Source organism: Saccopteryx leptura, chromosome 1 (genome assembly GCF_036850995.1).
Source record: "Saccopteryx leptura isolate mSacLep1 chromosome 1, mSacLep1_pri_phased_curated, whole genome shotgun sequence".
Lineage (NCBI taxonomy): Eukaryota > Metazoa > Chordata > Mammalia > Chiroptera > Emballonuridae > Saccopteryx > Saccopteryx leptura.
In genome coordinates, this window is record NC_089503.1 from 236,866,562 (window position 1) to 236,893,763 (window position 27,202).

A 27,202-nucleotide genomic window follows, 5' to 3' on the forward strand; every position below is an offset into this window, starting at 1 on the left:
TGAATTATCATCCTTTTTTTTTTTTTTAATTTTTTTTACAGGGACAGAGAGAGAGTCAGATAGAGGGATAGATAGGGACAGACAGACAGGAACGGAGAGAGATGAGAAGCATCAATCATCAGTTTTTCGTTGTGTCACCGTAGTTATTCATTGATTGCTTTTTCATATGTGCCATGACCGCAGGCCTTCAGCAGACTGAGTAACCCCCCGCTCGAGCCAGTGACTTTGGGTCCATGCTAGTGAGCTTTTTTTGCTCAAGCCAGATGAGCCCGCGCTCAAGCTGGTAACCCCGGGGTCTCGAACCTGGGTCTTTCCGCATCCCAGTCCGACGCTCTATCCACTGCGCCACCACCTGGTCAGGCAAATTATCATCTTTTTAAAAAATCCTTTATATTTTGTAGATACTGTTGATATTCAATATTGTGTTTCAGGTGTACAGCATAGTGGTTAGACATTTATATTACTTACAAAGTGATTCCCCAATAAGTTTGTACCCACGTGACACCATACATACTTATTACAGTGTTATTGACTATATTCATACTTTACCTCCCTGTGACTTTTATAACAGAACAGAGTCCAGCAATATACCCACACCTGTTTGGTTAATTAATCTATGACAAAGGAGACAAAAATATACAATGGGGTAAAGACATTCTCTTCAAACTAAAAACTTGTTGCACAGCAAAGGAAACCATCAACAAAATGAAAAGACAACCTACTGATTTGAATTAACTTTGTATGAAAGCAAAATAACGACTTCTTCTAATATCAGTGACATCATAAAAGTACAAATTTAAAACTTCTTTTTCCTGTGTTTTCCAGAACCTGCACAGATTTACTCACATTCCTTCAGGAAAGTGCTTAGACCGCTCCGATGTCCTACATCAAGTGTTTCTCTCCAATTGTGACTCCAGTAAAATGACTCAAAAGTGGGAAATGAATAACATCCATAGTGTTTAGAAAGAAAGAGTAAAAGGAACCAATAACCTACCTACTGACACGTAAATTTTCACAGGACTGAAAACCGCCTGAAACCTGCTGCAACTATTAACTCTGTACAGCTCCAAACCCAGAACCTCCTGATCGGTTTGAAGGACATTGATAAACTGTGATTTTTACAATAACATTATCATCTGCAGTTACTGTTTACAAAACTGCTTTTACCTTAAACTTTGTAGATGTTTACATCTTTTTTGTTGTTGTTTTAAGATGATGTTGGTAATTTGTGCGTTTAGCCCTGTTTAGAACAGAGTTGAAAGCATTGTTGTCTTCTTTGGGATTACACTCAGGGGTCTGAAAGGCAGTTTGATTTTTTTTTTTTAACACACTTGAAAAAAGGTTGGAGTAACCAGACTTTCATATATAACTTGGTGATTATCAACCTGTCCTGTCTTTATTTAATTTTACATCTTTTGAAGCACTGCCACAGGTCATTAGCCAAGGTGGCCTTCCTTCACAGTCATGCTGCTTTTTTGAAAGGTGAATTTCAACACATTTAGTGCCTCTTTTCATTTCTCAGTGTATATTTCAAGAGCTTTTGATGAAATGTATAGGATGGTAATGATGGAATTCTCACCACTATGAGGAATACTTTTACTACTCAAATGAATTTGTGTGTGACCATTTGCTCTGAAATCAAATGTTGTATGGCTTGAAAAATTAACAATATGAAACATCCCAAGGCTTTTCCATAGGGATTGAAGATTGAATGGCATTATTAACTTCCTTACTTGCTGACATTCCCAGTGACCTCTGTTGATATGAACTCCTAAGAAAGCAAAGGGGTCTACCAACTAGAGAAGAATTATCCAGTGACATTTGGAATTTACTTTTCCCAATACTTGTTATTATAGCAAACTAGGAACAATTCTCAGTTTAAAATCCTGAAATGGGGGTAACAAAAACAACAAAACACCACTGTAAACCAAAACATCAATGGTTCATTCTAACAGGGAAGAATTTCCAGGCCCTTGTTAGATTAAGCCTTACAAAGCTCCTGTGTATTATAACCTAAAGTGTGCAACCTTTCAAGCCAAGGGTGAATGGATGTATCATCTATATCTTCAGCAAATGAAATTTCCTGCATATTTTTAAAATTTTAAAAAAAGGCTATTTAAAAATACGGTTCATTATCAAATATGAACTTTCTGTTAGATTAGGTGTTAGTTCCCTAGTGTTTAATTTTTTTAGGAAGCATATTTCTATTAGTATTTTTCCAGTGAAAAGAAGACTTGTTTGGTTTTAAACATTTATTAATACAGTATAAGAAAACCAAATATTGCAAATGCTCAATTAGATTTTAATTTCTAAATAAATAGTCTTTTATTACTCAAAATATTAAAATGCTATGTTGAGTGGGGAGGAAAAAGTAACATGAGGTGGGGATGGCAAGTAAATTAAACATTTCTGATCTTGTAATCATGATATCATTACAATGAAAGGAATTCACAAACTACTGCCATAGGGAAATATTTTTAATTAAAGCTTCAAAAAAAAACCAACCCTACATTTGTTTAAAAGAAAAGCCTATGAATTTGTTTCTTCCAAGCTCAGCTTAAATTTGGAGTCAGTTAAATATCCTAAACAGTTTTTCTTTATAATTTTGAATTGTCAACTTGTATTTTGCTACTGACCTATGATCAACCATTTTAACTTTCATCTGTAGGGATGTTTAAAAAGGAATAATTTATATGGTTATGTAATTGCAAGATAAGTCAGCTATAACAAAGAAAGTAAGGTAATTGGTACTTTAATTACTTGTGTTTGCAGATAGGCTCCATTTTTCTTGTTGAATAGATTATAACCTTGTTAACTATGCATAGGCCTAAGAAAGGTGGCACATAAACTTGTGCATGTAAATTTTAAGTGGGTATTTTGTGCAATTCGTTAAGATATTCTATGAAAATGATTCTCTATATTGAAATCAGAAACCTTACCAAACACACAAAAAAAACATCAGAAGCTGCTGCCATAATGACTATTTTCTACTGTAGGCTGCTTTGGAAATAATTCCCATATCCTTGCTTTGTAAGTTGATAATATATCACTATGCATTTCTACACATTTTATAAATTTGATTTGTGCAGATTTTGATACACTGTATGTTTCTGTAGAAATTGTATAAATATTCAAAATTTTATTAGGGATAAATTCGAGAGGTTTATGTATATCTTATTTCTGGGTTGCTTGTTTTTTAGGTGAGAAAAAATAAAATACTGTATTTTAATTCATGTGATTTTTCAGTATTTGTAATCATTTCTAAATCCAAACACTACACATTTGAAATAACTTGTTTTAACTGTTCATAAGATAAACATAATAGCTAAAATATCATAAACCATAGTTACATATTTAGGTGCTTGAGTGTTGATTAGAATTCGACTAAGAGTGTGCTTACAATACTCAGAACTTACATATATGTAGAAAGCAAACAAAGGTTTATTTTTACCTGTTTGCCTATGTATAGCAGTTCTTTTTTTAAGTCACTTATACAATTATAACAACCCCAGCAACATATATCTTTCTCGACAGTGTATTCTATAAATAATTGCCTATTGAAAGCAAAATTTGGCCCTGGCTCCTTGGCTCAGTGGTAGAGCATTGGCCTGGTGTGTGGATGTCCCAGGTTTGATTCCCAGTCAGGGCACACAGGAGAAGCACCCATATGCTTCTCCACCCTTCCCCTCTCACTTCTCTCTCTTCCCCTCCTGCAGCCATGGCTCCACTGGAGTGAATTAGCCTCTTCCTCAGTCTTAGTAAGAGCTTGGTTACTGAGCAATGGAGCAGGGTCCCAGATGGGCAGAGTATCCCCCACTGGTGGCTTGCTGGATGGATTCTGGTCCAGGCACCTGTGGGAGTCTATCTCTGCCTCCCCTCCTCTCACTGAAAAGAAAAAAAGCAAAATTTTCTTTTAAGTCAAAATTCTCTTCAACCTAAGTGAGTTGAAGGAAAGGAAGCCTACTAAAATGAAGTCAGAAATAGGCCATAGGACCTTGTAGTGCAACACACAGCATGTCAAAAGATACATGGCTACTAACATCCAAGTAAGTGACAGTGTTGATTTGGGAATTTTTCTCTAAACTGACTTGGCTATTATGTCTTCCAATTCTCAGCTGCTGTACCTAAGTAACATGAAAAAGTGACGTAGCACCAGACTGGAGTAAATGGAGGCTCACATATTTCCTAAGATTGTCTTTCACAGGGATCTTGGAATGAATTTCATTTCTAAACAGAATGTAATTGGGGAAAAAAATCCTCTTACAAGTCAATGGAAATATGACAAGTACCTGACCCAAGTCAGATAACTAGTTGGCCACTAGTTTGGGTATGTGAAAATTAATCCATGTGAAAGTACTTTTAGAAAGTACTGAGCATTATGAAAAGGCATATTATTCATTAGAATCAAAAATATGTTGCAAGAAAATGGACAGAAGAATGATTTGGGGGAAATATTAAAAATAGAAATTACTGATTTCAATGAGAGAGGAGTGAATTAGAAATTAATGGAGAGACTGTCTCTGAATTCAGTATTGCTTCTCACTTCTCTTTAAAATTTTTGAAATGCCTATAGAGGTTATTGGATGCCAGTGTTCTAAGTGAATCAGGCCTGGCACCCACATCTGAGCAGAAGTGGGATGAAGACCTCTATAATTTTAAGAACAATGATGTTACAGTCTAGTCATCTGAGTAGTCATCCACTATGGTGGATTTGTCTGTATTGGAATCCCTGTTCTACTACAAATTACTTGTATGACCTTGGATAAGTCATTTAACCTCTATGGTTCATTTTTCCCTTTTGTAAATTGGGAAAATGAGTGTTTATTTCATAAGATTGTTACTAGGATTGAATAACATTTATAAAGTGCTTAGAATTATTTTTGTATGCATTCAGGTAATATAAATGTTAGCTATTATTACCTGGTTTCAAAGTCTTAAAACCTGTCAATAGTCAGATGTAAGACAGCTACACTGCAGACCTTCTATGAAGGCTATTAGGTGTTTATGTACTTGTGCTTTATAAGTGATATCATTACCCTCAGTTTACAAGTGAAGAAATGAAGTTCAGAATTTAAGTTTCCTCTTACACTGGGGGTGAAATGGTTATCCATAAGTGAATAAATTTCAACATCACAACATTTATATAGCATGTGTAGAATGTTATTTTCAGTGGTCCATTTTGACCCTTGGGTAGAATTAAGTGCATCTTGAATTTTTTTTTTTTTTTTTTTTAGAGTGCAAAAGAGACAGGAAGGAAGAAGTATCAACTCATAGTTGCAGCACCTTAGTTTATTCATTGATTGCTTTCTCATATGTCCCTTGACCAGCAGGCTCCAGCTGAGCCAGTGACCTTGACCTTCAAGCCAGCAACCTCTGGGCTCAAGCCAATGACCATGGGTCATGTCTATGATCCTATGCTCAAGCCAGGACCCAGCGCTCAAGCTAATGATCTTGGGGTTTCAAACCTGGGTCCTCAGCATCCTAGACCAATCTATCCATTGCACCACCACCTGGTCAGGCAACAATTTATTCTTTAAATTATGAAATCTGTCATGGGATTTTGATATAAGCAAGTAAACTCTAGCTCCATTAATTAATAAATGTAGCCCTGACCAGTTGGTTCAGCAGTAGAATGTTGGCCTGGCATGTAGAAGTCCTGGGTTCAATTCCCCATCAGGGCACACAGGAGAAGTGACCATCTGCTTTCCCTCCTCCCCCTGTTTCTCTCACTCTCTCTTCCACTCCCACAGCCATGGCTCAATCGGTTTGAGCAAGTTGGCCCTGGGCATTGAGGATGGCTCAGCCTCGCCAGGTATTAAAAATAATTGGGTTGCCGATCAGTGGAGCAGCAGCCCCAGATAGGCAGAGCACTACCTGGTAGGGGGCTTGCTAGGGGGATCCTGGTCGGGGCACATGTGGGAGTCTGACTCTGCCTCCCCGCCTCTCACTTAATTAAAAAAAATTAATAAATGCACAAAACAAATTTTCAGTAGGAAATAAAGATGACTATATATGGACCTATAATATTCAACAAAGGAGCCAAAAATACACAATGGAGAAAAGAAAGACTCTTCAATAAATGGTGCTGGGAAAGTTGGAAAGCCACATGCAAAAGACTGAAACTTGACTAGTTTGTCCCCATATACAAAAATTAATTCAAAATGCATCAAAGACCTAAATATAAGATCTGAAACAATAAATCACATAGAAGAAAACATAGGTACTAAATTTAGACCTTGACTATAGAACACATTTTATGAATTTGACCCCAAAGGCAAGGGAAGTAAAGGCAACAATAAATGAATGGGACTCTATCAAACTAAAAAAACTTCTGCACAGCAAAAGAAACAGACAAAATAAACGAGCAGCCAACCAAATGGGGGTTGATATTCACAAATAGCAGCTCTGATAAGGGGTTAATATCCAAAGTATATAAAGAACCCACAAAGCTCAACAACAAACAAGCCAATTAAAAAATTGGGAGAGTGCCTGAACACTCCCCAAGAAGACATACAAATGGCCAATAGATAATAGGAAAAGATGCTCATCTCTGTTATTAGAGAAATGCAAATCAAAACTACAATGAGATAGCCTGACCAGGCAGTGGTGCAGTGGATAGAGCATCGGACTGGGACGCAGAGGACCCAGGTGTGAAACCCCAAGGTTGCCGGCTTGAGCATGGACTTACCAGCTTGAGAGTGTGGGGTCACTGGCTTGAGCCTGGGATCACAGACATGACCCAACCCCATGGTCGCTGGCTAGAGCCCAGAGGTCACTGGCTTGAGCAAGGGGTCACTCTGCTGTAGCCCCCGGGTCAAGACACATATGAGAATGCAATCACTGAACAACTAAGGTGCTGCAACGAAGGACTGATGCTTCTCATTTCTCTCCCTTCCTGTCTGTCTGTTCCTCTCTGACTCTGTTAAAAAAAAAAAAAAAAAAAAAAAAGCCTGACCTGTGGTGGCGCAGTGGGATAAAGCATCAACCTGGAACACTGAGGTTGCCAGTTCGAAACCTTGGGCTTGCCTGGTCAAGGCACATATGGGAGTTGATGCTTCCTGCTCCTCCCCCTTCTCTCTCTCTCTCTCTCTCTCTAAAAATCAATAAATAAAATATTTAAAAAAAAAAAAACTACAGTGAGATACTAACCTCACATCTGTTAGACTGGCTATCATCTAGAGAGGTATTAACAAGTGTTGGAGAGACTGTAAGGGAAACCTCATTCACTTTTGGTGGGAATGTAAACTGGTACAGCCATTACGGACAACAGTATGGTGGTATTTCAAAAAATTAAGAATAGAATTACCATATGACCCAGCAATCCCCTTACTGAGTATCCACCCAAAAAACTCAAAAACATTGGTACTCAGACACATGCACTCCCAAGTTCATCACAGCATTATTCATGGTGGCCAAAACATGGAAACAACTAGTTTCCTTCAACAGAGGATTAAAATGCAGTACATATATACAACGGAATACACTCAGCCACAAGAAATGATGACATATTGCCATTTACAACATAGATGGACCTTGAGAACATTATACGAAGTGAAATAAGTAAATCAGAAAAAGCCAAGAACTTTGATTTCACACATAGGTGGGATATAAAACAGATGCATGGACATAGATAAAAGTTAAGTGGTTACGAGACAGGGGAATAAAGAGGGACAAATATAGTGATGGAATGATTTGACTTTAAGTGATGCGCACACAACACAATCAGCTGTTTGAATGCCATAGAGATGTTCACTGGAAATCTATGTACTCTTATTGACCAATGTCACCCCAATTAAATTTAATTTCAAAATAAAAATTTTTAAGAGAATAGAGATGACTAGACTTCCATGTGCATACCTATGATAGTTCATATATTAGGCAATAAGAGATTAACAATAGAATAATTTTAGCCCTGGCCGGTTGGTTCAGTGGTAGAGCGTCGGCCTGGCGTGCAGAAGTCCCAGGTTCGATTCCGGCCAGGGCACACAGGAGAAGTGCCCATCTGCTTCTCCACCCCTCCCCCTCTCCTTCCTCTCTGTCTCTCCCTTCCCCTCCCGCAGCGAGGCTCCATTGGAACAAAGATGGCTCGGGCGCTGGGGATGGCTCCTTGGCCTCTGCCCCAGGCGCTAGAGTGGCTCTGGTCGCGGCAGAGCGCCCCCCCCCCCCCCCGAGGGGCAGAGCATCGCCCCCTGGTGGGCAGAGCGTCGCCCCCTGGTGGGCATGCCGGGTGGATCACGGTTGGGCGCATGCGGGAGTCTGACTGTCTCTCCCCGTTTCCAGCTTCAGAAAAATACAAAAAAACACAAAAAAACAATAGAATAATTTTAACAATATACTGTTATATACATGTGGTCTCCCTTTCTGGTAAGAGACAACTAAGTGACTAACAGATGCTGACTGGACATGCTGGACAAAGGGATGATTCATGTCCAGGTAGAATAGAGGGTGGAGAGGCAAGAGATTTTATCATGCTATTCAGAATGAAGTACAATATAAAATTACAAATTGTTTATTTCTGGAATGTTCCATTTAATATTTTTGACCATGGACGCCTGAAATGGTGGAAAGTGAAACCACAGATAAGAGGGGACCATAATATACAAAAATTAAAAATTAACTGTCCTCATAGAGCTTACTTTTTTTTTTTCCTCAAAAATATGGAACGCTTCACGAATTTGAGTGTCATCCTTGCGCAGGGGCCATGCTAATCTTCTCTGTACCGTTCCAATTTCAGTATATGTGCTGCCGAAGCGTGCACGAGCTTACTTTCTTATATGCTCACTTTACCACATCAAGTCATACTTTTCAATCGGAATCTCATGAGAACTAGTCCAAAGTGGTTGATTTCTATAGATAAAATTTTATTTTAAAAGGACTGGATCTTTTATTTTTTATTTTATTTTTTGTATTTTTCTGAAGCTGGAAACGGGGAGAGACAGTCAGACAGACTCCCGCATAAGCCCGACCGGGATCCACCCGGCACGCCCACCAGGGGCGATGCTCTGCCCACCAGGGGGCGATGCTCTGCCCCTCCGGGGCGTCGCTCTGCCGAGACCAGAGCCACTCTAGAGCCTGGGGCAGAGGCCAAGGAGCCATCCCCAGCGCCCGGGCCATCTTTGCTCCAATGGAGCCTTGGCTGCGGGAGGGGAAGAGAGACAGAGAGGAAGGAGGGGGGGGGGGGGGTGGAGAAGCAAATGGGCGCGTCTCCTATGTGCCCTGGCCGGGAATCAAACCCGGGTCCCCCGCACGCCAGGCCGACGCTCTACCGCTGAGCAAACCGGCCAGGGCCAGGACTGGATCTTTTAAATGGCAATACAGTTCCTTTAACTTTCTTCTTGCTATTCCCCAAGAAGTAAAATCATTGCAGCTTTGTAAATATGTTCAGTGGCATGCATATATATATATATATATATATATATATATATATATATATATATATATATATATGGTTTAAGATAATGCTCTATTTGTACTATCCTAAGACAAGCTTATGATTTACTCCTTACAGTAAATGATGCTAAAAGCAAAATACTTAAGAAAAAGGCATCCAGTCCTGTTAAATTCAGAAGTGACTACTTTGGTGTGTAAGGGCCCTTAGAATCTTCTAACCCAGCACCTGCCTTTATAGATTAAAAGACCAAAAGGCTCAAATATTTAATTAATAATTTTTAAAAGAAAGCAAAGACAATTTTTATGAATGAGAAAGGCTTCTTAAGGCCCCTAAAAAATAAATTTGCCTACAGTAAATCTGCACAACAAAAGCATCATAAAGTCAAAAGACAACCGACAAAGACAAAAATATTTACAATGCGTCACAAAGGGTCCTTTTTCTTAATTCCCACAAACTACCAATAAAAAGACCAATGAGACAGAAAACCACAGGAAACAAATGGCTCTTAAACAAAAATAAGCTAAACTGCTAATAAGAGGAACCATTTTTAACATGTCAGAATAGCAAAGATTAAGTCTGAGAACTATTATGTTGCTCAAGATAAGGGAATAGGCACTCTAAAACATTCATTGCTGTGGAATGTATATTACTACAGCTTCTACTGAGAAATTTTGGCAGGCCACAGTAAGTTAACAAAAGCACCAAGCAGTTTCTAACATATATCTAGTACTGATTTTAGTGGTCATAAGTAGCAAATTTTAAAATGTATAAATTTTTGTTTTTATAGGACTTTACAAAATCATACACAAAGCTATTCTATTCACAGCAACATTGGTCTTAAAGCAAAAAACAAAAACAAAAAAACCCAACCTAACTTTAGGGAATTAAATTATTATCTATCCAACGGGAAACTATGCAGATAGCTATTTAAAACATTTAACTCTACAATGATGAGACTAAGGGGCAGTACTATAGTAAGCTCCAATTTATTTAATATTAATATACATACATTTAATGTTGAAGAATAAATTATTGCATTCTTGGGGTTGCCTCCTGGGAGAACCAGGTAGCTGGGAATCAAAGATATAAAGCATCCAATACATAGCCCTTTTACATTGTGCACCATTAATATTTAATGGTATGAATGGTTCCTAGTTTTTAAAAGAAAAGGTTTTCATGAACAGACCCCTAAGTACAGGATGGTCTGGGATAGAACTACATTCTTATCCCTATTTCAATGCTTTCCTACATAACTAGTCTTCAAGTCTTCTAGTCTTGGAAACATACTAATCTTTCAGAGATTTGAAATTTTAATCCATACTTACAAAACATCCAATTGGAGGACTCATCTCAAATCCTGAGTTTATTTTGAATCAGCTCTAAACTGAGTCATTCTTAGCTTGGAAACGTATTTTATATAAAGAACAGAATGAAAGCAGTCACAAAAATTCACAAAAAGATGGCAATTGATCTAATTTATACTTAGAAATCCTTAAGGAAACATACTTTTACTCTATTTCAATTTTCTTCTAGAAACTTCTATTTAACATTCCTTCTAGGTGTTGTTTTAAATACTTTGCAACATTCTCACTTAATCATTAAAACACTGTGACACAGGTATTAATCCCAAATTACAAACAAGGAGAAACAAGTTCAGAGGTGAAGTTCATGCAGCTAGTATTTTTGTAGAGCGGGGGAACTGGAATCAACGCCTAGGTATGCCTCTAAAATATATTACTGGCAATTTTTAGTGTTAACTCACCTGAAACCAGAAATATTTAAATGTTTTCACTTTATGAACAAAACCCCCACATTTAAATCTATAACCATTAGGACATGATTAATAGCAGACAATTATAAAAGTGTGAAGACTTTGTCATTTGCTCTGCTCATCATACTGATGCCTCACTTCCACTTAAAACTTTGGTATGTATTACATTTATGAAATAATACTAAGGATTTATTACAAATATCACATAAGATAGACAAGCAAGGCTCCCAAGGTTGGATAAGAACTTTGGCTTCTACTATAAAACTTAAGTAAACTAAGATTGTCAGGTTCACCTATAAAACTATCAACAAAGAGGTTTCTTCTGCATTTAGCAAATAGTCAAGTTTCACTAATAATCTGATAACTATTCAAGTTACCTAAATTCAAATATAAGCAACTACTTCTTCAAATGAGCATTTCTCAATTTCTTCCCCTTGTATAAATTCCTAGTGAAATTTTATCCAATTTGCTATGGGAGATCACAATAACCATCTCAATTGCCTTCTTAGGTTACCAGAATTCTAAAGCTTAAGACCACACTCATTTTTAAATTTAATTCAAAATTCACCCCAGAATTTTACTTTTAATAGTTTACCAGAAAATGCAAACCTTATTAAATGATGTGCTTAAGTTTGTGTTTTTAGGTATAGATTTACTAGACTAGTTCCTCTGCTTCATATTAAAGTTGCCCTCGCCTGACCAGGCAGTGGCAGTGGATAGAGCGTCGGACTGGGACGCTGAGGACCAAGGTTCGAGACAAGGTTCGAGACCCCGGGGTCACCAGCTTGGGCCCAAGGTCACTGGCTCAAGGGGTCACTCGGTCTGCTGAAGGCCCACGGTCAAGGCACATATGAGAAAGCAATCAATGAACAACTAAGGAGCTGCAAGGAAGAATTGACGCTTCTCATCTCTCTCCCTTCCTGTCTGTCCCTATCTGTTAAAAAAAAAAAGTTCAAGTTGCTCTCAAGATAAACTGTCAGTTTAAAAAAAAATAAAAATCCTGAGTTGTGGACAAGTTAGTTAATACAATAGAAATCTCAAGAAAACATTCATTTGGAAAACTGCATAAATTTTTAAAATCCTTTAAATTCCATATCTGATTTTTAAAGAACACTTTGTGAATATGAATACGGGCATTATCTTTTTCTTTTAACCAAATATTTTATGAAATCAAGTATGTCTAAAAATTAGGCAGAAATACAAAAAAGTTGACTTGCTTTCAGATCCTGTGTATTTTTTAAAATGAAATCTAATTTAATATATTAAGACAAAGACAATAGAAATAATATACATAATTTTATTACAAAACTTTTTAAAAAACAAAATGCAACATTCTAAATAACCCAAAATTTACTACTGAGACGAAACTAATTCCGAGTCTGCTTTGCCACCATACACAAGTCAAGAAATTAAAGAAACCATTAAATATTTAGAAACATTTAACATCAGAAGCCTTAAAATCTAACTGTATGCAGTAGCCCCTCAGAAAGCTACAACCTGCATTTTTAAAAAAGTATTTTCTCTACAAAGAACCTTATCAGCTATACAAAAATCTGTACAGTTTTTATACTGAAGCTAATATTGAGCTGCACTTGAATTCACATTCTTAGCCAAACAATTGCCTGAGCATACAAACATACTCCATACACATTACAGGACAGCCAGCCATTTATTCTTCATCTTCATCCTCTTCCTCCTCCTCATCATCTTCCTCTTCTTCCTCCTCCTCATCTTCTGGTTCGTTCTTCTTCTTTGAGCCTGTTGGCCTGCCAGGACCCTTCTTTCCCACTTCACTTTTGCCCTTGGCACGGTATGCGGCAATATCCTGAAATACAACAAAGAAAATAAAATCGGTATCCGGTGTCATTTCTCAACTGAAAACCACTACATTGTAAACAATCTAAGATTATTGACCAATAACCCTGGTGGCCATCTAAAAAAATTACTGCCTAACCCAGTTTTGAGAGCATTTGTTTCTTCCAGGCTTTAGAAAGCTAATGACATAAAATGATGCAGTGGTGTTAATGAGATCGTGTCACTCCTTTCATTACCAACACTCATTTACCTCACTGAGCCCAACTATACCTTTCAACTCCGTATTTTAGAGATATCTGCATGAAACAGATGTGGCCCCCACTCTGTCAAACAGAGATCTACATAATCACAAATGACAGTTTACAGGCAAGAATCTACCTGTGCTACCAACACTGGTTCCAGTCAAAAGAAAGGAGATTTCTCCATTAGTTTTGTTGCCTAAGAGTACCACTTTCATAGGCCTGTTCAAAGCGCAGCTGACAGCCATTAGAACAAGATCATTTACACTTCCCAACTTTCTGCAGTTTATATCCGCTTCTAACATACTCAGAAAATATCTACCTGGTTTCAACCCTGGTTTTAAAAAGTGTACCTTTTCATATTTCTCCTTTAGCTTCGCTGCTTTTTGCTCATACGGTTGCTTATCTTTGGCTGACTGTTCAGACCACATTTCACCCAGTTTTTTTGCAGTATCCCCAATGGACAAACCAGGGTGTTCACTTTTGATCTTTGGGCGATGTTCAGAGCAAAACAGGAAGAAGGCAGATCTGAAAGGAAGTAACAGAGTTAATAAACTGAATGAAAAAAAAAAAAATCAAGGGGCAATCTGAGTTACCTTAAAAAAACAAAAACAACTTACGGAGGCCTTTTAGGCGCATTGGGATCTTTTTTCTTTCCCTTCTTGTCGCCCTTGGGAGGCACGTAGTTCTTCATCTCCCTGTCATAGCGCGCTTTGTCGCTCTTGGCCATGTCCTCGAACTTGGACTTTTCCTTTGCTGACATGGTCTGCGCGCGTGAAAGGGGCAGTCAGAGCACGGCAGGCGCGTGGCCCGGGCCCTCCGGGAGACGCGGTCGGGGGCCGGGGCCGCACGCCCCGGGCCCCAGCTCTCGGCTTTGGCCGTCCTAACCGAACCCTGCCCGGCCCGCCTCGACCTCGCAGGGTTCGGGCTCCGCGGGCCCGGCCCGGAGTTCCCGCGCGCCCGGAACCCGGCGGCGCCGGCCCGCTCACCTTCCATCTCTCCGAGCACTTCTTGGAGAACTCGGAGAAGTTGACGGAAGAGTCCGGGTGCTTCTTCTTGTGCTCCTCCCGGCAGGTCTGCACGAAGAAGGCGTACGAGGACATCTTGCCCCTCGGCTTGTTGGGGTCTCCCTTCGCCATGGCTGACAGACGGCGTCTATCTTTGGGGCGAAATCCCTATGGGTGGGCGCCGGCGGGGCTCGGCTTCCCGCCCAAATCCGCGCGCGCCCGCGCCGCGCCGCGCCCCGCCACCGCCCCGCGGGCCCAGCCGCCCCGCGCCCCGCGGCGGCCGCCACGCCGCCTCCGCGCACGCGCTCCGCCCGGCCCGACCCGAGTCGCCCCGGCCCAGTCAGTCTCCTCAGGCGCGAGCGGCCGCGTCCCTCCCGGAGGCCGGAGCTCCGCCGCCGCCGCCCGCCCCCCCCCCCGCCCGGGGCAGGAAGGGGACGCCGCGGACGCCCTCGAAACCCCTTTCCTGACAGAAATGTCCACCGGCTTCCACGGCGCGAGCCCCAATCAGAGTTGTCGCCTCGAGACCGACATTTAAAAAAACACGACCGGAACTGGTCCCGGACGAGCTTCCCGGCCGCCGTGCACAGCCCCTGGCCCTCACCGGCCCGCACCCCAGACTCCGCTCGCCGGGGCGAAGCCCGAGAACCACCGCGTCCTGTCCGGCTGGAAGGCTATGAGGGAAGAGGGGACAGCAGGCCCGCCAACCCCAGGGAGTCGAAGGGCATTCTTGCCTGGTGGTAGGTTTTCCTCAGAGTCGCGCCGTGCGGCCGGGTCTGTCCGAGAGGCCTCCCTCGCTGAGCTCCGGCGTGAACTGGTTTATCGCTAACCCAATCCTCAGCCTCTTGTTTTGCAGAGTTCTCCGCGCCACGGCAACTTGACGTGCTGGACCGCAGGCCACACCCCCATCCCTATGATTGGGTCGGGTGATTATTCAAACCCCTAGAGGCCCCGCCCGCTCCCAATAGAGATTTTCCATTGGTCGGTAATTCGTCTGGCCCGCCCCTCCGCCCCCAGCCTAGCAGGTTCGGTGGGTCGCCCAGGTCGTTAACTCCCAGACCCGTTAGAACCGGTCAGGAGGGGAATGTATTGCTCGATCCTGATTGGCGGCAGGAGGAGGGTTTGAAAAATGGCGGGCCTGACTCTGACTGGTTAGAGCAGTAAACGGGGGGAGTGGTTGGCCCGAAAGGGAAAGCCCCGCCAGATTTAAAAATATTGGGGGTCGTTCTTTAAAAGTGGCGGCCGCGGCGTGGGTCACTGAGGTAACAGAAGCAGCCTGCTCCGACCGCTGGCCGGGTCCTGGTTCTCCTCTGCCCTGTTCAGAGAAGAATAAAGGGGGAAAGACCGAGGCGCTTGCCCTGCGGAGCGGTTGCCTAGCTCCGCCCGTTGTCGCTGAGGTTGGGGTGGAACCCTAGGAGGACAGGAGTTAGCGGGGAACCTGGGAGAGGGCGCGGAGGGCAGCCGTTCCCGCCTCTCGAGGGGTGTCCCAGGCCGACCTAGAAGCAAGGCGCTTTCTGCCGGTGGAGTTTCCCTCAGGAGGCCCCTCCCACCTCCTTCCCTTTCCCCTTTGTCTCAAGTGTCAAATACCGAGAAGTAAACAAGAGCGCCTTCGGGGACCCGACGGGGCGGGGGCGGGCGGCCTCTCCCTCGGCCCCGCCCTACTCTCCGGGTCGGGCTTGCGGGCTGTGGCCGCCTTGCTGGGACCCTGTCCCCACGCGCGCGACGTTGAGAGGTCGAAGCCCTGCTGACCCACGCCCCTTCGGCTAGCCTAGCTGTCACCTTGTTATTCCTTGTCTTGTCCCTCTAATGTGATAGTTTTTAAAACGCTTTCAATATCAAAGATCCATTTGACACTCCCTTAAAACCAATATAGATGATGCACCCTACCCTCAATTGCACATATTCACCAAACTGCATCACAGCTGCATATTACAGACTCCTCCAAACCTAGGTTAACTTCGTTTTAGTGGCTTGTGAGAGTCCACCAAAACTACCTTTACCTCTCTACTGTCACAAACTGCTTTTTTCCCAGGGTGGAAGGACTTTGACCGACAGTAAGCTATTACTGTGTTGTATTTAGTTTTGAACGCTGTTTTTTCCGATTGGCACATATGTTGCACTGACAACTTTTAAGTTGTCTGTCTTATTTTCTCAGTAAGTTCACTGGCATTTGTTGACTCTGCTTCTGCTTGGTTTCTTATTGGTAATCACACTCAATAGAACCTCAGAACCAGCAGCTATTAATCTAGATTTATTAAGAAAAACTAATTTTTTTTAAAAAAAATGTATTTTCCGTGAAAATAGATATTTAATTGCAGAACATATGCATGTACTTAATGCTGCTGAATTTAAAAATAAATTTGAAAGGTGAAATGCATGAGTGATCTGTTTATTGCTATTTAAATACTATGGTATGATTTACTTTGTCAGTTTTTATTTTTGTGTGCTTTATAGCACAATTGAACTGACCTCATTTGATAATAGGGTCATTGTTGATATAATTAGATAAGAGGAGGTCATACAGAAGCTGGGTGGGCTCCTAATCCAGTATGACTAGTGTCCTTATAAAAAGGGAAACTGAGCACAGATACAGGCTTAGAGTTAAAATTATGTGAAAAATAACACAGTGAGAATGTGGCACTCTACAAGCTAGAGAGAAAAGCCTACAATAGATCTTGCCCTTACAGCCCACAGAAGAACCCAACCCAGCCAACACCAATTTACATTCTTTACTCCATCACAGCAGAGAACAGGAAAACATTTCTATATTTAATCTGTGTTTACTGTTGATGCCAAGACTTCACTTTCATGCTGTACTTCCTGACCTAGAAGTAGCATTGAGATGCACAGTGAAGTGATAAATGAAGTAAGGTTTAAGTGTGATATAAACAGTTGTTGGTTACAGAACAATTCTTTTATTGAATAAAAATCATATGCTGAAAGAATCTGATAACACAAAGAAATCTAGTCCCAAATGTAGTTTTGAAAAGATGAATTAAATACACCAGAAGCCTAGTTCACCATTATGAATTACATTACAATTACTATTACTATCAAAAAATTGAAATATTCTATTAAAAGGTAATACTGAAAGTGTTTCTCATTGTGTTCCTAATCATGTTATGGTTCTAAATGGGAAAATAAGAGTGTACTTCTAAAACTCAAAACTTTAGAACCATTTATTTCCAGGAATACCTCAATTTCATATATTCTAAAAAAAAAAAATTCCAAATTTATGGGATTTTTTTTTGTTGTTGTTATTGTTTAGCGAGAGAGACAGACAGACTGGAAGGGAGAGAGATGAGAAGCGTCAATACTTAGTTGCAACATCTTAGCTATTCACTGATTGCTTTCTCATATGTGCCTTGATGGGGGATGGGGGGACTCCAGCTGAGCTAGTGACCTCTTGCTCAAGCCAGCAACCTTGGGCTTCAAGCCAACAATCTTTGGGCTCAAGCTAGCAACCATGGGGTCATGTCTATGATCCCAAGCTCAAGCCAGTGACCCTGTGCTCAAGCTGGGGAGCCCGAGCTCAAGCCAGGGACTTCAGGGTTTTGAATCTGGGTCCTCTGAGTCCCAGGCCAACATTCTGTCCACTGTGCCACAGCCTGGTCAGGCCAAGATTTATGTTTATCAAAATGATACCTTTCTAAAGATGATAAAGAAAAAAGTGTTTGTTCTTCATTTTAAAAAATGTATAAATTAAAATCCAGCAAGGACTTGTGATTTTGAACTCTATGCTAATATTCTAGGCTTCTGAATGAGAAATTGCAAAATGACATTTGGGGGATAATCTCTACAGTATCATTCAGCTTTTAAGTTGTATGGTTCTATAGTTCTGTGAATATGTGATCATAATGTGGGGAGATAAATATCTTAACTTGTGCAATTGTTAGGTAGCAATTAAAATTTTAAAAGATAACTTGTGTTCTAAGAAATTCTTTGGGTATGAATACCAATTAGTTGTGAGCCCATTAGTTCAGGACAGTATTTGATGAGATAAATGTTTATAGCTACCCAAATGTAATAAACTATATAAAGCAAACTGTAGCTATACAATATTATTCAGTTGTCTTAGTCTTCAAGTAAAACTATCTTACCAGTTTACCCCTCCTTAGATGATGCCAATATATCATTTTATGTACTATATTTCCCCATGTATAAGACATTCCCATGTATAAGATGCACCTTAATTTGAGGGCCTGCCTGAACTTTGAAAAAAATTGTATTACATAAAGTTATTGAACTTAAGGTTTATTCATCATAAAATTCCTACAAACTCCTCATCTGCGCAAAAAAGCGGTAAATTCAAGTAAAAAAAATCTACAACTATATAAGATGCACCCAGTTTTTAGACCCCAAATTTTTCGAAAAATAGTGCATCTTATACATGGGGAAATACGGTACCAAACTTTGCCTGTGCCTGACCTGTGGTGGCGCAGTGGATAAAGCGTTGACCTGGAATGCTGAGGTCGCCGGTTCAAAACCCTGCACTTGTCTGGTCAAGGCACATATGGGAGTTGTTACTTCCAGCTCCCCCCACCTCCTCTAAAAAATGAATAAAAAAACAAACAAACAAACAAAAAACAAACTTTGCCTTAGTTCAGCATCTCACAAATTGTATCAATATAAATATTTAGTAATAAACTAATTATGAGTTAGGCTTAAAGATCTTTTTAAAGTAGGTACCCTATCCTGTAAGTAGCTATTCTGTAAACGCAAACTTATCTATAGCAGTGTCAAGCTGGCAGAATTATGTAGAAATGATCTGGGTTTTGCTAGCTATTGAAATTCTATCATTTATTCAATCAGTTAGCCTAAGAATTGAACTTCCCATAATCTAATCATCAAAACAGATTGCAGAATCTTGAGGGAAAGAGAATATACTTACACCTTGCTTTGTAACTCCCCCACCACAGAGCAATAAATAAGTTCTCAATAATTATTTATTATTTATTGATTAACTCATAGTCAAAATATAGTATACTTTATACAAGATTACTTACATATAAAGTAATTATTCTCACAAGTTGCATAGTTAATGTAAAAAACTAAAACCATTACTTTACATATATATTAGCTTCTTAGATGAATCTTATATTGAAGTTTAATATTTTCAAGTTGTTTTAAAGGCAGTGAAAAGAGAAGGATAAGCATACTGAAGTATTATCAAATAGGCACATCCACTTATGAAGAGAGCACTGGTTCGGAGGCCTAACTACATACTCACTTAAGAGATTGAGTTTAGTGATGTAGTTAATGTATTTTTGAAGAAATTAAAATTCAAGTTAAGAAAAAACAAAAACCTCTCATCCCATTGCTAGCATTTTCAATGAAAAAAAAGCAAACTTACTTTGATTTTTTTTTAAAGCTGTTAACTATTTTTGAGAATCAGTATTAACTAAATGTGCACCAAAAAAGTTACTCACTTTTGGCCTGACCTGCGGTAGCACAGTGGGTAAAAGCATCGACCTGGAATACTGAGGTCGCTGGTTCAAAACCCAGGCTTGCCTGGTCAAGGCACATATGGGAGTTAGTGCTTCCTGCTCCTCCCCCTTCTCTCTCTCTGTCTGTCTCCTCTCTCTAAAAAATGAATAAGTAAAATCTAAAAAAAATAAGGAGAATAAAAAAGGACAAATGCAAAGTTCATGTTTTTAAACACATTAAAGATCAGTTGAAGCAATCAAAATAATTCAGCCCTGGCTGGATAGCTTGGTTAGTTAGAGCCTTGTACTGATGCGCAGAGGTTGCTGGGCATGGACAGGAACAGATTGATGTTCCTCTCCCCCCCCTCCCCCGCCTCCCTCCCACCCTATCTCTCTAAAGTAAATAAATAAATTTTTTAAAGAATGAAAATAATTTAAACTAAAATTCCAGACAGGGAAGAGCTCTTTACTGGTGTGCTGATGATTTTAGGGAACAATTTGCAGATTTTAGGCCTGGAACTGAGATTCAATATGACTAGGCCCAGGTATAAGGACTTTTACAAAGGGAAAGAGAATCTAGCCAGTTTTTGGCAATTGTGTGGGGTTAACACAATCAGTTGGTAACTAGAGGACACCTAAATGTACATAATTATCTATTTTCCACATAGATGGGCTGAATTCTCAGGTGGTATAGGAGGCTAGAATTGTGCCAGAAGCTTCTAAAAGGCAAAGTGAAATCTCGTAGGGTTTCATGGTATTTGTGGGTAAAAGTCTGGCTAGAGAGAGAGGATTTGCCAAAAATATATCCCTGGGCTCTTCCTGAAGGCATTTGCTATTTTGTGGAGTTGTGTAGACAGAAATGCAGAGAGACAAGCTCAAAACACCCAAAGAGCAGAAATGAATCTTCTCAAGTCTAAGGAGACAAAGACTGCCAAGGCTTCAACCAAAAGCTCACAGGACAATGTCTGAGGAACAGGAATGCAGCAGAGGTGAACTGGATCTTACTAAAATTTTATAACACAGCCTGGATACATATAGTTCAATCCTTCACTGGATTGAGACTATCAACCCCGTATCGTCCTACCTATTAGAGGAGTTGATTGTGCCTAACAGGATAAAGATCAAATCCTCTCTAGTAGCCTGACTGGTGGTAGTGCAATGGAGAGAGCCTCAACCCGGACCACTGAGGTCACTGGTTTGAAACCCCGAAGTCTGAGGTTGCCAGCTTGAGCATAGGCTCATGGGCCTGAGCATGGGGTCTCTGGCTTGAGCCCAGGGTCACCAGTTTGAGCTCAGAATTATTGATGATCCCAAGGTGGCTGGCTTCAGCCCAAAGGTCGCTGGCTAGAGCTCAAGACTGGCTTGAGCCCAAGGTCGCTGGCTGAGCAAGGAGTCACTGATGGCTTGAGAATCCTACCCCTTCGAGGCACATAAGAGAGGCAATCAATGAACAACTAAACCGAAGCAACTATGAGTTGATGCTTCTCATCTCTCCTCTCTCTCTCTCTTGTTCTCCTTCTCTTTCTTCTCCTCTCTCTCTCTTTAAAAAAAAAAAAATCCTCTCTATTAGATGAGATCATCTGGAGTATATCATAATAAAAACCTTGAAAACTAAAGACAAAATATATTAGGAACCAGAGAGAAAAGAAACAGTAAACTTTAAAAAGCAACAATAAGTCTGAATGCTGACTCTTCAGTGGAATTGGGAAATCCAGTAGACCATAGAATAGCATCTTTAAATTTCTGAAGTAAAAATGCTAACTTCAAGTTGTATATCCAGGGAAAAAGGCTTCAAGAATTGAGGCAAAATATGGATGTTTCAGGAAAACAAAAGCTGAGAAAACTTATTGCCAGCAATCCTGCTTAAGGAAAATGGTCCTAAATCACCAAGAGGAAAAAAAGAACATAGGGTAGTTACCGCAGGTAAATTTTAAGAGTATTATTTGTTTAAAACAGCAATAATAATATTGTCCTGTGGGTTTTTATAACATGGAAATATATATTAGCACAAAAGATAAAAGGAATAAAGAGAGTTAAATTGTTTTAAGCATCTTTCATTGTTCAAAAAGTGATTAAAAGTAGTCATTTGTGTGTATGTGTGTGTGTATATACATGCATACATACGTAGATATGTGCATATGCAAAATTCATCCTCTTATATATAGGATACCAGGTCTTAAATAGTCTATGCTAAAAAGCCAGTGACTAATGGCTATTAAGTATATTAAAATTTGTGTAACATCAGTAATCATTAGAGAATTGCAAATTAAAAAACCACAATAACATTATTTTATACCCACTAGGATGGCTATAATCAATAAGAGAAAATAGCAAGTATTGTTGAAGATGTGATAAAATTGGAACACATACATCACCAGTGGGGATGTGCAATGGTAGTTACTATAGAAAACAGTTTGGTAGTTTCTCAAAATTTAACATATGTTTACCTAGTGATTCCACTCCTAGAATCTACCCAACAGAAATGAAAAACTATGCTCACACACATACACACACACAAAACCCAAAACCTGTATGCAGGTTATATATATATATAAAGTCAATGACTTCTTTTTTCACTTGTAGAGCACTGCATTCAAAATAGTCAAGAACAATTTAGACTTGAACAATGAGAGCTACAGAATACAGTATGAAAATAAAGGAATTATTTAAGAGGAAGTGAATACAACTAATCTATTTAAGGAAAGAGTAGTTAAGAGTGTCAGGAACTCTTGAATTGTGAATTTGGCCCATATTTAGCTGAAGAGGAAAATACAACAGGAAAATAATTATTTTATAAATATTTTTAGCTACTCTTTTGTCTTTCCAATTAAATTTGTGATATATGTATACTATGCTAATTTTCTATCTAGCCAATGACAGGGTTTTTTTCTTTTACAGAGACAGAGAGAGAGTCAGAGAGAGGGATAGATAGGGACAGACAGACAGGAATGGAGAGAGATGAGAAGCATCAATCATCAGTTTTTCGTTGTAGCACTTTAGTTGTTCATTGATTGCTTTCTCACATGTGCCTTGACCGTGGGGCTACGGGAGACCGAGTAACCCCTTGCTCAAGCTAGTGATCTTGGATCCAAGCTGGTGAACTTTTTGCTCAAACCAGATGAATCCACGCTCAAGCTGGCGAGCTCAGGGCCTCGAACCTGGGTCCTCCGCATCTCAGTCCAAGGCTCTATCTACTGCGCAACCGCCTGGTCAGGCACCAATGACAGTTTTAAGTTTGGTAATGACTTAAAATTGCAAATTCTGGTGTAAATACTCATAAACATAAAGGTAACATATTTATAACTTTATTCTCTAAATAAGTTTGTTACTATGTTTAGTAGAATGCATTTAAAAACATGCTCACAAACAACATGAGATTTTCAGATGTACTTTAAAAAGTAAATTTAAAATCTGAAATTCTATGAGACTAAAAAAGTCAATAGACTGATGCATAGTTGAAGATTGGACTAATTAATAAAAAGAAGTATGATATTTACACCTTATAGGACAACCTTTAACAGAAATTCTAGGAATTTCTGAAACCAATTCTCTGAGCAATGATTCTGTCTTTGTACAGACACAGCAGAAGTCTGTCTATTCAGTAATTTCGAGGCCTATTGCATTTCTACTTTTTTGGGGGGAGGGGTTCCTTTGGGAGGGAATTGGTGTCTTCAGGATTTTGTGAATGGACTAAATATAGTCCTAGAATCTGATTCTGCTCTCCCTGCTGAGTATCAGATAAAAAACAAGTCCATTTTCAATATCTCAAAACAGAAGTCAATGAAATAACTTCATACAAATGTAAGATAGTGTTAATATAGGTGCAATTTAACCAAAATAATCTGTATTTCTGAAGCCTTTCTCCTACACGAGGTCCCTGACATTCCACTATGAAGCTTCTGGATTCATCTTCAGTTTCTAATAGAACCTACTATCTTATCTTCTATTTACAGTGTTGCTTCCTACCTGCATGCACCTCTCACCACTTCAGCATCTTCATATACAATCATTTCATAAAAACCCTTAATCCTAAAGATCTCCAAAATGTCTACATTATGTCTAAAGCAAGTAAGTAAAAGACACTGTGAAAAACATAGATGTTGTTTTATGACAGAAGAGATGAGCAAAGGAGAAGACAGGCATGCGAGGTAGGCAAGTAATAGTGAGAAGTAGTAAGGACAAGGGAGGGTTATGGGGCAGGTTGGACAAAGGAATAAGTATATGGAGCAGAACATTAGAACAAATTGTATTGCTAACTCCATATGTATATATTTAACAATATAACATGAAACAAAACCATTTATTTAACAAACTGCTTTGTGTCAGGTATTGTTTGTTCTAAGTACTCTAAAAATATTAACCCATTTAATACTCCTAATGCCAATAAGATAAATATATTATTTCGTATTAAAGAGGAAGTCACTGAAGCAAAATTAATCAATTATTTGCCCACGGTAACTGTATCAGGATAAAGTCAGGAAAAGAAAAACCATTTTGGGTATTTCAGAGGGATGCTTATTACTTCTATTATTCAGGAACTCCTTACAGAAGGGCTGGAGGAGCAAAAAGAGATGGCGAGGTATTGTTATCCAGAGGTAACTACAAGAAGAGCTACTACCATCCTAGCACTGGGGGAACAAAAGAGAAAGTAGTGTTATCCAAAACCCACAAATGGCTGTGCTTCTCTGAGGCTTTTGGAACATAATCCCTGCATGGTTAGAACCATGCCTGCTCACTGCTTTTCAGGTCCCCTCACTCCTGGAGCCAGAGTAGAGAAGCATGGTGCTGCTGAGGCTGCTGGAGCCTGAAGAGGAAAAATGCCTATATTCCTGTTGCCTTTTATTCTCCCATTAGCAGAACTGAGCATGAGACCAACTGGCAAGTGAGTCTGAGAAATGTTTGTTTTAGGATTCTAGTACCCTTGTAATAATATAAAGGAGAGAGTAGAAGGAGAAAGGAGCTGAGAGACAACAGACAAATAACCGACACAGTCTAACAACTGGTAAGTGGCAGAGTTCAATTCTCAAGCATCTTGCTTCTGAATCCATGTTCTTAACCACTACAGACAATGCTATGACACCATAATAAGAGTAATTTATACATTTAAAATTAATATCTGAGCCTGACCAGGCGGTGGTGCACTGGATGGAGTGTCAGATTGGGATGCAGAGGACCCAGGTTCGAGACCCCAAGGTCGCCAACTTGAGCGCAGCTCATCTGGTTTGAGCAAGGCTCACCAGCTTGAGCCCAAGGTTGCTAGTTTGAGCAAGGGGTCATTCAGTCTGCTGTAGCCCTCTAGTCAAGGCACATATGAGAAAGCAATCAGTGAACAACTAAGGTGCCACATGAAGAATTGATGCTTCTCATCTCTCTCCCTTCTTTTCTGTCCCTATCTGTTCCTCTCTGTGACTCTGTCTCTGTCACAAAATATAAAAATAAAAAAAAAATTCATGTCTGATCATAAATGTGGGTTAGCAATAAAAAAGTAGGAATTGTATTCATGGAATATTCTACAAATATTTAGCAAGTTCCTATTTTGTGTTATGCACTGTTCTGCTGGAAATACGAGAGGTTTTAAGAAAAAGAGTAGAGACCCCTTTTCTCCCTGTTTCACATTAAACATAATTACGTGGGAAGGAGTCAGACTGGCTTGACTTGAATCCTGTGCCCACCAAATGAACTGACACTGTAGCGGAGGGGTGGGTATGTGGACAAACCTAGTGGAAATGCCCAATATAATCCTGAGACAAGGACTTGACTGCAAGTAGTTTATCTGCAAGGTTCAGGAAACACCTGTATGAAGTGGGGAAGTGAGACAAAAATGGGAAGGCAGTAAATAAAAGGTGCCTCACAAGCCAGCTTCCATTATTACTGACTAGACATAATCCTACCAGAAAACTCAGGGAAGTGGTATGAAAATATATGCCTCAAAGTTATCTCATTTGAAGGGCAAAGAAGCTGGGATGTCTGTATAACATTGCCTAAGGGGTGCTGAGATGGAGGGTGATTATTCTCAAGCACTTCCAAATTGCCCTAACTACTCTGTGATACCACTTTCTTCCACCTTGCAGACGAAAGAACTCAGCAAAGGGATGCAGATACTGGCAGCTGAAATTCTGCCCCAGATCATTAAAGTGGTAAAACCAGAGAAGTATAGGCAAGGATCTACAGGGCCTATTACTTATCAGATAAAAATTTCTTCTGTTGAGTTTTTATGACTTCCAAATATTTCATGCCTGTGAGAGATTTACAAAGTAGAAAGTATAATACAAAGAGTATTTAGAAGTTTCTTGAAGGCAGGGAATGTGTGTCATGTTTTATATCTCTCATAGAACCTGGGAGAGTGCTATATATATGTCATTGGCTCAAATATTTACTGAGTGGATTTGTCAATGTAAGTAATACCTGAACGTATTTCCTAGCTTTACAAAGGTAGAATTATTTTTAAACTTTCATTAAAATCAATAAGTCATTTCTGCTAACTTCTGAAAGAATTTTTTATGCTTTAAGAATTTTAAGCAATGTGGTCTTGTTCTATTCTATCATATTTCTTAAATCTAGACTATTGTAGATAACTCTTAATTGCTTATCCAATACTCATTCTCTCCTTCCTCCTTACTGTAAAAAATACCCTGATTATCCTTGATTATAAATAAGTTATTGATGGATTATTGCTGGTTCTAACCAACTGTGAGAATGCTATTCCGCGTAGCATGAGGGAAAAGCAAGAAAATCATAGATGCCAATCTTTTTTTTTTTTTTTTTGTATTTTTCTGAAGCTGGAAACGGGGAGAGACAGTCAGACAGACTCCCGCATGCGCCGACCGGGATCCACCCGGCACGCCCACCAGGGGCGACGCTCTGCCCATCCGGGGCATCTCCAGCGCCCGGGCCATCTTGGCTCCAATGGAGCCTTGGCTGCGGGAGGGGAAGAGAGAGACAGAGAGGAAGGTGGGGGGGGGGGTGGAGAAGCAAATGGGCGCTTCTCCTGTGTGCCCTGGCCGGGAATCGAACCCGGGTCCCCCGCACGCCAGGCCGACGCTCTACCGCTGAGCCAACCGGCCAGGGCTAGATGCCAATCTTGACCTTGTTTAACTACAGAAGCAATGCCGGGAGGCATCTTCCCTCAGCCTTCTTATGTAAGAAGAATAAACTCCTAATGATACTTTTAAACAGGTATTCTGTTCTTTGCAGTCAGTGATTCATAGCTTTTTTTTTCTTTTTTCTTATTAAGTGAAAGATGGGGCAACAGAGAGAAGACTCCCGCATGTGCCCCACCAGTATCCACCTGGCAAGCCTACTAGGGGGAGATGCTCTGTCCATCTGAGGCCCTTGGTCCCATAGCTCTAACTCGGCAAGGAAGCTATTTTAGCGCCTGAGTGGAGGACATGGTGCCATCCTCAGCAGGGTGGCGGGGGTGGGGGTGTGTGTGGGGGTGTGGGGGCATTCCCTCCAATGAGCTATGGCTAAGGGAGGGGAAGTGAGGGGGAGGTGGAGAAGCAGATGGTCGCTTCTCCTTTGTGCCCTGATCAGGAATTGAACACGGAAATTCCACA

General features: G+C 40.2%; 2 protein-coding genes and 1 non-coding gene across 7 annotated transcripts in view; 1 reads left to right on the plus strand and 2 right to left on the minus strand.

Annotated features, from left to right (window-relative positions):
• The window catches only part of GALNT7 (polypeptide N-acetylgalactosaminyltransferase 7), a 143,056-nt gene extending 139,823 nt beyond the window's left edge, over positions 1–3,233 (plus strand). For all 3 annotated transcript variants that reach the window (XM_066387899.1, XM_066387900.1, XM_066387898.1), the window contains one exon: positions 826–3,233. In XM_066387899.1, the coding sequence (XP_066243996.1) occupies positions 826–963 (138 nt within the window). In that variant the 3' untranslated portion in view covers positions 964–3,233. The remainder of the gene's footprint in view (positions 1–825) is intronic.
• Positions 3,234–8,651: 5,418 nt separating this feature from the next.
• On the minus strand, positions 8,652–8,758 carry LOC136390196 (U6 spliceosomal RNA). Its single transcript, XR_010748629.1, has one exon. It is a non-coding gene; the product is annotated as a U6 spliceosomal RNA (small nuclear RNA).
• A 3,683-nt stretch (positions 8,759–12,441) lies between these two features.
• HMGB2 (high mobility group box 2) lies at positions 12,442–15,087 on the minus strand. Of its 3 annotated transcripts, none has more exons than XM_066387901.1 (5): positions 14,955–15,087; positions 14,206–14,391; positions 13,837–13,982; positions 13,570–13,744; positions 12,442–12,987 (listed from the first exon to the last, which is right to left on the minus strand). In XM_066387901.1, the coding sequence occupies exons 2-5, from the start codon at positions 14,353–14,355 to the stop codon at positions 12,832–12,834; spliced, it is 627 nt and encodes a 208-aa protein (XP_066243998.1). In that variant the 5' UTR covers positions 14,356–14,391; positions 14,955–15,087; the 3' UTR covers positions 12,442–12,831. The 3 variants fall into 3 exon arrangements, with proteins under 3 accessions (XP_066243998.1, XP_066243999.1, XP_066244000.1); XM_066387902.1 differs by having other exon boundaries at positions 14,206–14,375; positions 14,955–15,060; XM_066387903.1 differs by having other exon boundaries at positions 14,206–14,371; positions 14,955–15,057.
• Positions 15,088–27,202: the final 12,115 nt, after the last annotated feature.